The sequence below is a fragment of the Pseudochaenichthys georgianus genome, chromosome 1 (genome assembly GCF_902827115.2).
Source record: "Pseudochaenichthys georgianus chromosome 1, fPseGeo1.2, whole genome shotgun sequence".
In the NCBI taxonomy this organism is placed as follows: Eukaryota; Metazoa; Chordata; class Actinopteri; order Perciformes; family Channichthyidae; genus Pseudochaenichthys; species Pseudochaenichthys georgianus.
Genome location: NC_047503.1, coordinates 1,920,542 through 1,934,648, shown reverse-complemented (window position 1 = coordinate 1,934,648; position 14,107 = coordinate 1,920,542). Strand labels below are relative to the sequence as shown.

General features: G+C 41.7%; 1 protein-coding gene across 2 annotated transcripts; it reads right to left on the bottom strand.

The window, feature by feature from the left end:
* Positions 1-1,680: 1,680 nt before the first annotated feature.
* Positions 1,681-11,292, bottom strand: LOC117454087 (deoxycytidylate deaminase-like). Of its 2 annotated transcripts, XM_034093181.2 has the most exons (7): positions 11,107-11,292; positions 10,831-10,947; positions 10,621-10,720; positions 9,042-9,177; positions 7,370-7,486; positions 6,845-6,941; positions 1,681-2,511 (listed from the first exon to the last, which is right to left on the bottom strand). In XM_034093181.2, the coding sequence occupies exons 3-7, from the start codon at positions 10,669-10,671 to the stop codon at positions 2,427-2,429; spliced, it is 486 nt and encodes a 161-aa protein (XP_033949072.1). In that variant the 5' UTR covers positions 10,672-10,720; positions 10,831-10,947; positions 11,107-11,292; the 3' UTR covers positions 1,681-2,426. The 2 variants fall into 2 exon arrangements, with proteins under 2 accessions (XP_033949072.1, XP_033949063.1); XM_034093172.2 differs by lacking the exon at positions 10,831-10,947.
* Positions 11,293-14,107: the final 2,815 nt, after the last annotated feature.

Here is a 14,107-nt window from a genome sequence, read left to right as displayed (position 1 = left end):
AAGGAAAGAAACGAGTTAGAACTGTCTGTTTAAGGCGTCTCGTGGCTTGGTGGAAAAACAAGGAAGGAAGCCACGACATCAGTGTTTTTCAAAGTGGAGGCCCCGACCCCCCGGGGGGCCGCCAGGGGCCGCCAGGGTGGAAAGGGGAATTTTTTTCTTTTTTTAAAGTTACATTTTTTTTTTTTTAGATGTTATTAATAACTGCATATCTATCAATCTATGTGTCCTTTGATGCCAATCTTTTAATAATTTTTTTTATTTTATTTTTTGTTTTTAAATCCGCCCTTCAAGCCAATCAGAATCGAGCTGCCGCTACTGAGAGTGAAACTGAGTATCTGCTCAGCTTTTGGAGCAAGTGAATATTTCGCTCTGCAGCTGGATGAGAGCATGGATGTAGAAAATATTGTTGTTTATATATATGAATATACATATGTTTATTGTTAATATTACTGTTGAATATTATATATAATAGCTTTCAAAAATGCTAAAAATATGTTAATTGTTAATATTACTGTTCAAAATTATATAATATTATAAAGACAGAAATCACTTTAAAAATGCTTTAAAATATATTTACTGTTGATATTACTCTTTAATATTGTGTTAAGAATGTTTATAACAGAAGACACAATCAATGTAATGAATCACAAACAAAAGATAAATAAAAAAAAATTAGAAGAATAACTGATTATTAATTATTAATACAAATATATATTAAGACAATGTATTAAGCTGTATGATTAATTTGTCATATTTTCCATCATAATGTACTCATCATTAAAAAAAAAAATTGCAACAGGGGGGTCCCCGCCAGACGATAATGCTATATGGGGTCCTTGGCATGGCAACGTTTGGGAACCCCTGACCTAGAAGACTGACAATCATGTTATCTCGATTTTAATGAACCCTGTGAAGAGTTCTACTCGGTTCTCTTCCATGATTTGGAGACATTGGCGCAGCAGCCTCTCCAGACAGTGAGCATGTGTGGCTCGCTGTAATTGGACTTTTTGTTTTGTATTTAGATCTTATTTATTGATATGTTGTCATTTTGTATGTGATATGGACCTTGAGTCTGAAATAAAGATTGAATTATTATTATGCAGTTAAACTGATCAACCTTTAAGTAAATAAAACAATTTTTTAAAACATTATTTTCTGAAAGTGTTCCTGGTATCAGTCATGTTAAAGGTCTCACAACACAACCGGTTGATTCATAATTTGACCAAAAACATCCATGAAATGTGTTTTGAATGTGACGCATGTATCATTTCATTATAGAAACCCTTTTATCTATTACATCATAATGGAATTTAAATAATAACCAGTGGACATTAGATCATTCCGTCCAAATGTTTTATTGACTTCAACTGAGAGCTGACAAGGAATGAAGGTCTGGAGACACAGATTTTATGACAAACATTAGCTTCCAAAGTTACAGCATGTTAGTTTTCATCTACAATATTATGACCCATAGGAAAGACATGTTTGTTGGTACCAGGAAAGAACATCACAAATACATTGTTATAGAGCATCTGCAGACTTGTGTTACAATATAAAATGGAAAAACATTTAAAATAAAAAAAAAACATGTTATAAAAAGAGCAACATCTTTCAGAAAACCATTGTAAAATGGTCACTAAAACAAAGATCCATATCCCTCCACAGGGACTATCTTAAAAATAAAATAAAAACCGCACACGGTAACATATTCATAGTGTTGAGATTCATGCATTCATTGAAGGCTTCACTCATGGGATGGAGATCTCATGAGTGAAGAAGGACCGTGTTAATATTAGAATAATTAGGGCGTGCACAAAGCAGCTGCATCGATCCGTGCAATCTGGAAAAGAGGTTTTATTTTGTTATTGAATAAAATATTTTATTGGAAATACAGCTACCAGACCATTGGCCTGCTGCCAAAGCCTCCTGGAGCTGCAGAGAACCCTTTTTAGAGGTTTGCTTTAACTTTTCATATTTGACTTGGCAGTAGAGTGGAGTCGAGTGAATGTCAAGGCGACTCTATACTAATCGGGAACCTTGCCTGAAGGACTGTTGGTTTGCCCTTGTGTAGGCAGCCATGACAAGATCTGATTGACAACACTAAAGATTTGAAAGGAAACACTAAAGAAAGTGTATGTCCTTGTGTATGCCCAAACCCAAAGGGAGTTCAAAGAAGAAAGTGTGAAAACAGCATTGAAAGTCCTTCTGCTACACACATCCACAAAGGATGAGCATCAAATTAAACTATCTTGAGTATCCGGTTAATCAAAATATCAAAAAGATGCCAAAGTCGAGGTATCCTTCAGGTTTCCTTTGGACAAAGCAGGGGCCAAGAAAAAAGGCATCAAAGTCCCTTTCAATTTCGTCAGACTCCCTCTTCTTCCTCGCCTCATTCAGGAGCTCCCCAAGGTGAGCCTTTTGCTTTTTCACTTGGTAGCACTGTTCAGCATTCCAGCGTGGTTAATGGAATTAAAATCAATGACAATCTGAGTCCTCTTGGGCTTGAACTGCCTGCCAAGAGAAAGAGAAAAAACAACGCTCAGGGTATGAACACACAAAGACACTTCGTAAAAACATGCTGGATGAAAGTTCCTTGTTTATTCAAGTCATTCCTGTCCCCCAAACACGGGGCACTTTCACAAGGTTTGGGCAAGTTGAAAACAGAAAGAAGTGAGAGAGCAAGAGACAGACACCAGATCAGGCGTGGCTGCAAAGCCATATAAAACATGTCAGTAAATACCCCACTGCACTGAAACATTGACTTGAATTAAATTAATTATGTCAACAAATGTCACTTAATATTATTGCTTTCAACCAAGCCAATACAGTAATTGGAAATCTGTTGACATTATGTTTAATTAAAGTCAACATTTCAGTTTTAACAGTGTGTTGAATGTCCAAAGCTTCTATGCATCACAAAATGGCTAAAAATAAACGACAGCAACGTCATCACGTCTCAAAAATCCGCCTTTAGCTCAGCGGTTGTGATGTGCATCCATGAGACTGCTTTTATTTAACCCGTTAAATCCCAAGCCTGTTTTTCAGGTGTCGAAAATGACATTCCCAGAACAAATGACATTACTTATAATAATACATTACATTTATAAAATGCTTTTCCTGGTGCTCAAAGCGCTTACAAGCAAGTACAACAAAACAACAAAAGTAGAAAGTGCTAAGCTAGGTGGAATAAGGGCGAGGGGTTAGTGGATTAAGAGTTGAAGGCAAGCGTGAAAAGGTGAATTTTGAGGGATTGTTTGAATGATGTGAGAGTGTTGGCGGATCTGACGTGGTTGGGGAGAGGGTTCCAGAGTGTGGGGGGGGGGGCTGCGAAGGCCCTGTCACCCCAGGTCCGGAGCTTTGTCCTGATGGGCTGCAGTAGGTTAGCTTCAGCAGACCTGAGGCGACGGGTGGGGGGGGTGTCGTTGGATGAGGTCACAGAGGTAGGGGGGGGTCAAGGTTGTTGAGGGATTTGAAAGTGAAAAGTAATATTTTAAAGTCAATGCTGTGTTTGATGGGAGCCAGTGGAGGTCATGGAGGATAGGGGTGATGTGGTCGGAGCGTCGGGTGGAGGTGAGCAAGCGGGCAGCTGAGTTTTGGACATATTGAAGTTTTTTTAGTGTGAATGCAGGTGATCCAAAATGCTGTTGCAGTAATCCAGTCGGGATGTTATGAAGGCTGGATCAGAGTTTCAGCAGCGGTCGATGAGCGGGAGGGTCTGATGCGGGCGATGTTCTTTAAATGGAAGAAAGCTGTTTTTTGTGACCTGGTTGATGTGAGGGAGGAAAAGTGAGGGTGGGGTTCAAGGATGATGCCAAGGTTAGGGGTGTGGGATGGGTTGACAATGGAGCCATCGATGGTAAGTAGGGGATGTAACGATATCCGAATATCGCGGTAAACATAAACGTCCCAATACTGTCGTGAGGACTGACAGAATCTACCGCGATATTTTTTTGTTTTAAAACCTTATTCACCAGGTGGTCCCATTGAGATCATCGATCTCTTTTTCCAAGAGAGACCTGTCCAACATGGCAGCAAGTAGGTTACAACATGAACATAAAACAACAGATAACAACAAAAGGACATCATATTTACAGGGCTACTGTACATACCTAGAGACATTGACAAGTACCGAAAACCGTATATGTATATCTCGCCCTGTCAATAAGCCTCACCTTCTTGGCAAAAACTGTATGTTTTTGAAGTGGTGGAGAGACAATGACAAGTTTGACCCACTGCTTGTCACCCATGGCCAAAGCATATCTCTCCGTCCCTACTGAGGTGGCGTTAGCCTTTCACTGTCCGTCATTGTTGACAGAAAAGGATCGTAAAATATCCGTCATAATCCCTTATTACCCGTCGGGGTCTGAACAGAGAGAGAGAGGCACGCTCGTGAACTGTCAACGGGGGGGGGGGGGGCGGTGTTATGCGCGTGTGCATGCACCTCCCGGGAGCGCACACAGCGTGAAGCAAAACCTCCCAGACATGTATTGATCTGTACGGCAAAGTACGGTTTGGAAACTATAATCATTTCCTTTTGGAGGGCATGCATAACACGGCATACACCAGAGCCTCGCTGCGGGAACCGTTGCGCTGTTCCGAGTTGAGTTTGTTCTAATCTGTCAAAATGACAGACTGCTTTCAGATGTGTCCGTCATTGTTTAAATAAAATATTCGGTTAACGCGACCACTGCTGTCCCAGCAACATCAGTACCAGCAACATCTGTACCAAGCGAGAGAGTTTTTTCCAGAGCAGGGGATATTGTAAATGCCCAAACATCCCAGCTTATAAATACCTGGAAATGTGGACATTCTCATATTCCTAAAACCTGTCTGATGATGCCGAGTGAGTCACTAGTGAGTTTGAGTTGAGTTGAGTTACTTGAAAAACTAAAGTGAAACTTTGTGCCTACTTTGTTTGGTAGTACTATAGGTACAAAAACACTGGTTTTCTTGTTCCAGTCTGTTACTGTCACTTTGTTTGACACTTTAAAATACTGCTATCCTACTAAAAATGCTGTACAAATCAGATTTATTATGTAATAAAGAAACATTTTTCGAGTACATTTTTTTTATTCAATATCGCGATAAATACCGTACTGTGGACTTGTTATCGCGATATTATCGTACCGTGCGTTTTTGGTATCGTTACATCCCTAATGGTAAGAGAAAAATCTTGGGTTGAGTGAGTTTGGTGGGCCAATGATTATAAGTTCCGATTTGTCACAGTTAAGTTTTAGAAAATTGTTTTGCATCCAAATTGTAATGTCAGTGAGGCAGGTGCTGAGCTGGGAGTGTGTGGTTGGAGAAATTGATTTTGTTGAGAGGTTGAGCTGTGTGTCATCAGCATAACAGTGGAACTGGAGTTGTGTTGACGGAGGATTGTCCAATTGGGAGGATGCAGATGATGAACAGAAGGGGACCAAGTACAGAACCCTGAGGGACGCCATGACAGGAGATGTGGGGGATTTGGAGTTGTTAATGGAGATGAATTGATGTCCGTCAGAGAGATAGGATTTAAACTAGGAAAGGGCAGTACCGGTAATGCCAATGGAAGACTGGAGGCGGTTGATGAGGATGGAATGGTTTGATCGTGTCAAATGCGGCTGTTAGGTCATGGAGAATGAGAATTGAGAGGGAACCAGAGTCAGCAGAGAGGAGAATGTCGTTGGTCACCTTGAGTAGGGCAGATTATGTGCTGTGGCGAGTACGGAAACCAGATTGAAAATGTTCATGAAGGTTATTGCAGTCCAGATGGGATTTTAGTTGGGAGGCAACAGTTCACTCCAGAATTTTTGACAGGAATGGAAGGTTAGAGATGGGCCGGTAGTTATTGAGGGAATCAGGGTTGAGACCAGGTTTTTTGAGTATGGGAGTGACAGCAGCGAGTTTCAGAGCAGGGGGGACGAGTCCAGTGGACAGAGAGGAGTTAATGACTGTGGTGATAAGATGAGTGAGTTGGGGGAGGCAGGCCTTGACAAGGGTAGAGGGCATGGGGTCCAGGATGGAAGTTGAGGTATTCATGCCGGTGACTTGGGCAACTATGTCCGGTGAGGTGAGTGAAAACCACACTTGGATGATGGGATAGTAGACTAAAAGCTTTAGGAATCCAAACTATAACATAATAAGTACCCTGTATCAAGATTGATGCAAAACAAGTGACATTTGCAGGGCTGCACATAACTGGTGCGCCAAAAAAAAGAGCACTGGATCATTTGAAAAAAGGCGCATTTGCGCACCAACATAGAGAGAGAGAGAAAAGAGAGAAATTTGCGAGTTGCATAAGAACCGGTAAGATAGCGGGCTTTCCCACACAGACTTTACTTGGCGGGCCGCCCAGGTATATTAACGGCCGCTAAAGTATAATCCGCGAGCCATTTAGGTTTAATTTTTTTAACGTCCGCGAGCACGACGGCATGTGCGATCCCTCACTCTACCCCTCTCTATCGCGTGAAGGGTCTGCTGTATGCGCGCCGCACAGTAACCCTGCTGCGTGCTCACTAGCGCACCTATATATATATATAAATATATCTACCGTGAGTTAAGTGCGTTAGCACTAAAATGTGTTATATGACGCATTAATAGGTTGTTAAATGTTAAGAAGCCCCGACACAGTTTATAAAAAAAAAGCCCATAGCCCCCGACTAACGATAACTTTTTATTTCTGCCGATTGCATTCACGCTTCAAAGATCGCAGGCTTTGCAATTTGATTATCGCATCATTTAAAATCGCGATTTTGATTTAAAATCGATTAATCGTTCAGCCCTAGTATGTGGGTGTAAACCCCTTGACCTTGGGTAATAAAGAATAATAAAAATAGAGCCAACACTTCCAATTGTTCCTCACCTGTATTGTATGCCTGCCAAACCCATCAGCCTTCTGGAGGCGGTCATCTCCGGTGAGTCATGGTACTTATCAGAAAGATAGACCACTTCCTTAATACCTGAATAAATAAAAGACCTTTGTTACTCTTTTTAGCCACAGAATTGTCTATCATCTGCATATGCTAATCAACACAATTATGCTAATTGTGCAAATTGCCCAACATATGCAAGTTAGCATCCGGCAGTTTCTATATGATATTCATTGCTATCGGGATGTTAAGAGCATTCCATGGAATATAACAAAAAGTGTATCTCGAGCCGGTTTCTGAAACTTATCTACCCCACCTTTAAAATGTAAAAAATGTAAATCATGCTAAATATTCACAATCTTAATATGTAGTGTAATAATCTTGATTATTATTGGCCGTAGTTGTGCAGACCTACGTGCAAGTTTCATCACTTGTACAACAGACTGGAAGGTAGTGAGTGAGTGAGTGAGTGAGTGAGTGAGTGAGTGAGTGAGTGAGTGAGTGTAGCAGGGACCCACCAGCCTGGATGATCAGCTTGGCACACTCGTTGCAGGGGAACAGAGCCACGTACATGGAGCAGCCCTTCACATCAGCGCTGTTCTTGTTCATGATGGCGTTGAGCTCTGCGTGACACACTGCGGGACAGAGCAGCACATTAATAACGTTTTATTGCTTTACATTTATTAAGGTTGTTTTGCAAACAAGCCAAAAATACTCAGATCTACATGAATGTGCCCTAGGATGGTGTGAAATGAAGGAATAAGACAAACCTTTATTGATCCCTACAGGGACATTCAGGTGATTAAAGTTCAACACGGTTTGAGGAAGTTGGAAACACAGAACAGGGCAGGTACAAGTTCACACAAGACTAATAAGAAAACAAAATATAATAAAGTAATAGTGTAAAATAAAAACACAACTATTGAATAAGGTGAAACTGTTTAGATATATATACAAGATATATTAAGAATAATTTGAATAACTATATTGAAATGTATATTGGTGCAGGCTGCTAAATTATACAATAATACAACCAGTTGACATGCATTGTACATTTGGTCGGAGCGAGAGATTATTTTCTACCAAAGACTGAAGGAGGAGTTCATTATGAGTGGGGGAAGATGTAGAGTACTTAAATGCTCTCTATCCCACCCTATACAGAGCACTATGGGAGGAGGGAAGAGAAACAGAAAAAGAGAGAAATAATAAGTAGAACGAGAGAGCATGTGAAAAACAGAGAAACAGACAGTTCTCCATTCTTTACCCTCTACCACCCACTACAGGCCATGCAGAGAACTCAGCAGCAGAGGATGGCCAAACAATGCTCGAGTGTTTTCTGCTCTCCAAAGCCTTTCAATTAGACCAGCGGTTTAAGTGAGAGGCGCGCCTCCCCTGGGGGGGCGCCAGAGAGCTTCAGGAGAGGCGCAGCGTGAAAAGTTGTGTCTCATCGGACATTTATGAGAGAAAATCCCTAATGTCCGAGTAGACGGAACTGAAGGAATGCGGTATTTGCGGTCTACACTGACAGAGAAGAGACTGTCAGTGCGGCTGTACTCAGCATTGAATCAACACGCACTAAAGCTGTTGATCTTAATACGTTTGTGAGGCGTTTTGCTGAACAAGATGGTAATCGTCGCATTCAGCTGTAATAGGCATGCCAACTTGATGCTCTGCTCACGGATGACTCGATGAGAATAACAAACTGTTAAGATGATGACCTACGTGTGTAAATATATTTTTTTCTTTGAGGGGGTCTGCCCCCAAAAAACTGTTTGAAGTCCTGAGAAAGTCAAATAAGACTGTGTATAAAACTACACTGCCCAGCCAAAAGAAAGTAACCACTTTGATTTAACTAGGCCAGTAGGTAAGGGCTTTCCACTGGATCATAATATCCCTGCATTATAGCAACAACAACAACAATAATGATAATAGCAATAATAATAATTGGGAGGGGTGGCGCGGCGGTTCTTATGTTCTCTGAGGGGAGGCTCACCTTCCCACACGTTGAAAACCCCTGAATTAGACTAAGTCCTCCCACACAATGTAAAAGGAATTATTTGGACTTCTGTGCCGTGGTGGATGCCACTAGAGGAATGTTGTCCTATGTGTGGAACTCTTCTTCTTGATTTAATTTTTTTTTTTTTAAATCTAAAAAAGTTAAGCCGAAAGCAGAAATGTGCTGGTCCTCACCATAAGGGTACTTGGTGTCCAGACGGTTGTCAGCAGAGCGGGACCACGGCAGCAGGTCATCGTCACAGCCGTTTGGCATGCCATTGTAACCAATGCCAACTATCTTATTCTCCTGGTTCACGATACACGCCCCCACCTGCAGAGGGATAGATCATTTTATGGCGCAGAAACAGTTTTTTAATAAATTGTTATTATTATTGTAAAAATCCGTTGATCACGGGCTCCGAATATACATATAGACAAACCATGGGTCAAAGGAGGGGGGCGATGTTGATAAGGATTGGCTTAGGGTGGCTGTCATCATGTCTATGCTTTTACATTTATATTCGATTTAATATTTAATAAGTACTCTTATCTTATCACACGTATCAACCAATGAGAGCATAGGGGGCGGGCCTTAGACTGCTGCAGTGCTCACATGCACGGAAACAGAAAGCAGTGGCGGGGACAGAAACATGGAGGAAGGTACCGAACTCTGACATGGGCATTTTACATCTCTTCAGACGGAGGGGCTCATAGAACCAGAGTTATTTGAACCACTGCAAAGTTTAGTTATCTCTGGACTCTGAGGGGAACTTCTAGAACAAGCTAGAGAAACATTAATGCCCTGGCAGTGGCAAATAGCTTGGGTTTATATTTGATTACATTAATTAATGTTGAGATTTACAAGTAGTATTTTAACTGCTGGGGAATACTGCTGTTAAAAAGCACCTTACTTTTTGTAAGTGTTTGCAAACCAAATTGTATTACACTTTTGTTCATATAGCAGTACTTTTAAAATAAAAGTAGGCGATTCACTACTTTTGAATTCATTATTGAATTTTGCGATTAATCGCAGAAAATCATGCGATTAATCGTGATTAAAAATTCCAAAGTGTAGCAATTTGGAATGAAGTATTATTATTGCACATAGTGACTTAAAGATTCCCGTTGCAGCAATGGATGGACTACACTGGCTCCCCGTGGAACTGAGGATCGAATTCAAGGTCTCCGTCCTCACCCACCAGTGTGTCCATGGAACTGCCCCTCCCTACCTCAAGGAACTCCTCACCCCCCATACCTCCTTGCGGACCACCCGTTCCAGCAACTCCAATTTCCTCAAACCCCCCAGGACTAAGCTCCGTACTATGGGAGACCGGGCCTTCTGCTCGGCTGCTCCCAGCCTGTGGAATGCTCTCCCCGACCACATGAGAGCACCACAGACCGTGGAGGCTTTTAAAAAAGGCCTCAAAACCCATCTCTTCAAAAGAGCCTTTGCCTAGACATTTTTATGACCCTTTTATTTATTTTTCTACCGTGTTGTGTAATGTTTATTTATACTGTTCATGCTCACTACTTGTAGCACTTCGGGATTTGAATTCAAATATGAAGTGCTTTATAAATGGAACCCATTATTATTATTAACTAGGAGTAGCAGCCAGTAGTAATACAAATGTTAGCAAAACATATTGCAGAGAAGTGTTGTTGTCATAGTCTTCGTTTGTGTATACACACACACACGCGCACGAGAAAAAGAGATATTTGATCTCAAGGGACAATCTGGATAAATAAAGGTTTGAAATGAAATGAAAAAACACACCTGTGAGCTTGGGTCTTTGCTCCTCTGCGCTGACAGAAAGGCTACAGCCATGAAGTACTCTGGCCATTCCAGATAGTCTTCCCTCTTCCTGGTTGTGTCGCTACAAACAATCAAAAACAATTAAACTTAATTTTGTTGTTCTCCTTGAACACAAGACCAACATTTTGTTGAGACTTTTTTTGAGCAGTGACTCATCGTGTACACACCTACCTATAGTTTACATGTTTAAGAACAAACAGTATGCACGTATGCGTGTCTGCTTTAAAAAAAATAGGACATTATTGGCTTCCTCAATCATTTCCCCCACGGTGGAAAAAGTGTCCCCACCTATTTTCAAAACAAAGTGCAAGCATGCGATGAATCATTGAATGACTGAAGTGTACATGTGTAGCATATACTGAGGCATGCACATGCCAAATGACTGCGTCTCTTCTCCTGGGCTTGTTGTGGCTCATCTCAGAGAGCACCAACAGTTTGACCACTCACCCGTTCAGAGGAGCGGCTCTCTGCTCCTCATGTTCGGCCATAGTCTTCCGGTGCTGGACCCTCACAGTCTGGTTCTCTCTCTGGGCTGTTGGCTGCTGGCTGTTAGCTGACCCGTAGTTTAGCAGCGCCAGAGAGGTACACGTGACATTCACTGAACAGGAAGAAATCTCCCGCGCTGTGGATGAAACTTTTAAGCCCCGCCTTATGACTTCCGGGACATTTCTCTCTTCTTCTTCTTCTCTCGGTTTTTGGCGGATTGCAAACAACTTTACCGCAAACCGCCACCTACTGTACATTAGTGTGAATCATCATATCATTCCACCTCTTAAGACTTCACAGAAGCGGTATAGATCTACAGTTCTGCTGGGTGCCTGCACATGAGGGGGGAAGGGAACGAGTGTGCTGATAAATTAGCAAAAAGTGCATTACAAAAGGAAATAACATTACCAGTTCAACTTGGAGAAGGAGAAGGAAAAGCAGTAATTAAGAAAAAAGGGACGGAGATCTGGCAGAAAAGGTGGGAGAAAGACCAGAAAGGCAAAGAGTATCATAAAGTTCAAAAGACAATCACAATTAATATTTATAAAGAAAGAAACAGAAGGGAGGAAATCATGATAGAGGGTGTCGCTTTTTTCTCATACTGATATTCTGAACAATCTGTGCTGTTGTATTTGCTGTAAAGTGTCTCTACTGTAGGCAGTAGCGTAACCACCACCAGTTTACTCACTGGCCCACCCTGAGAAAGCTTCGGTGTCATTTAAAAAAAAAAAAAATGTATTCACCCATTGAGAATATCCAAGAATTCAAAGTGAAATTCAAGTGAACAAATATCGAATTTAATTAATGTTGTATGTGTTTTGTCCTCTGAACCGAACTCATTTACGGTAACTGATTGTTGGTTCCGGCGCGTGCCATAATAACGTGAGAGAGGCAGAGAGCTGCCTGCAAAATAAATGAGTTCACTAATGAACTTTGTTTTTTTTTTAAAAAGCCAAACTCCAAGAAGAGCCCCCACTGCCCTCATCTAGCAGCGTCATCATTATCATTTTCTGATAACGATAAAATAGCCCCGCCTCCCTCTCCCCACGTCTCCCTCTCCACACCTCTCCTGCTGCTGGGCTGTCAGAAGAAAATAATGTTAACGGAAACTCTGCCGCACGTTCCCTCGTCCCTTGGAAGAGGCGGAGAGGTGGGTGTTTTTTATCTGCTGGTGGACAGTCCGGAGAGATATACACAGGGTTGGGTTGTGACCATACAGTCTATGGTTGTGACGGAATACATGTAACGGCGTTACGTAATCAGAATACAAAAATCAAGTGTATTCAGCTGGCGTTACATTTGAAAAACGAGTAATCTGATTACAGTTACTTTCGTAAACCTGAAGTGAATATATTTTGGAATACTTATTGGAATTATTGGTGGAAAAGTTTCCTCACAAAATGTAATATTCATTACCGGCAGAACTGTGTGCACACTGCTGCAGCATGTCTGTGAGCGAGAGAGAAGGCTTGTTTGAGACAAGCAAGACCTGCGCAGACCTGCGCAGTTGCGATCAACGTCTTGCTAGTGCGTTGCATGATGGTTAGTCATTTTCTCCGACTTGCTCTGGAGGCTCGCCCACATGAGACTTTGAAATCTCGCGGGACAAAGACGCCCGCAGCCTTGAGAGCGAGGCGCGGCGAGTTGGCGCAGTTGCTCTCCACGAGCTGCGGAAGCGAAATGCTTGATGGGAAACGGCTCGCCGGTATCTCGAGCTGAGCGCTCATTGGTGGTTTTTACCACGTGCTGCTGATGAAACTCTCCAATTGGCTGGCAAAAGTTTGTTGTTGTTTTGTGTCAGTTTTACGTCGCCACATCCATTCCCATTTTTCATCATTGTTCCACAATGTTTATCATCATGTCTATATATATATATATCTATATATTTTATACTATACTGCTTACCGTTTTCATACTTTATATATCTTAGCATATTCATACACACTGTTCATACTGCTCACAGGCTGATATCTAGTGCAGTGGTTCTCAAACTTTTTGTGCCCAAGGCACACCAAAGGACAAGTACAAGGCACACCTATTGTGCAAAATAGCCCTTATAACACGTGTTATCACTGATATCATATAAAATATCTGGAAATGTGCATAATTATTTACTAATGCCAAATAAAATGTGACAAAGACAACTATATTACTCATGACATATTTATTAATGAAGTATTTCAGAAATTAATTTGAAACGTTATCAAATTAGGCTTCATCAAAGCAGCAACACACTCATTTAAACCAGACAGGTCACAACATTAAAAATGAGACAAAGGAAATTCAGCACAGAGAACTGTCAATGCAAGGAAGCTGCATTGTCCATGGTCCTGAACTACAAATTATAAATGTCGTTACTAAAAAAAAGTAATATATTACATATTACTTTTTTAAAAAGTAATATATTACACTACTTCGTTACTCTCTACATAAAGTAACTCGTTACTTTACTCGCAGGGCCGGCCCGCCCCTCCCTGCAGGCAGATCACGCAGACTGCTAAAATTTCAAATGTTCTCTTTAGTTCAGTTTCCATTGTCGCATAAGACTGATCCAGATCCTGAATGTTTTCCTATCTGACCATGGCTGTCCTCTGTCTCCTGCTATCTGACCGTGGCTGTCCTCTGTCTCCTGCTATCTGTATATTTTGCGCAGTCTATCTCTGCTCACGCTGTTGCGTCAGCGTGTTCTCCTGCGTGTTGGCCATGTGTTGCACTGGAGCCAGACTGGAGCAAAGACTTCAGCCGAGCACGTACGAACTGCGCATGCGTGAGTGGCAATAACTCTCATTACCAGCAGGCGGCGGTAGTGTGTATTCGTCATTCAAAACAGGCAACAACCGGAAGACAGAGAAGAAGAACAGACTGATATAAACAAACAACAAATAGCTGTGCGGTCGCTCCACCTTAGCATGTGTTCTTTGCAGGTGCTTTTTGAGGTTTGACGTGGTGTTTACAGCAGTGG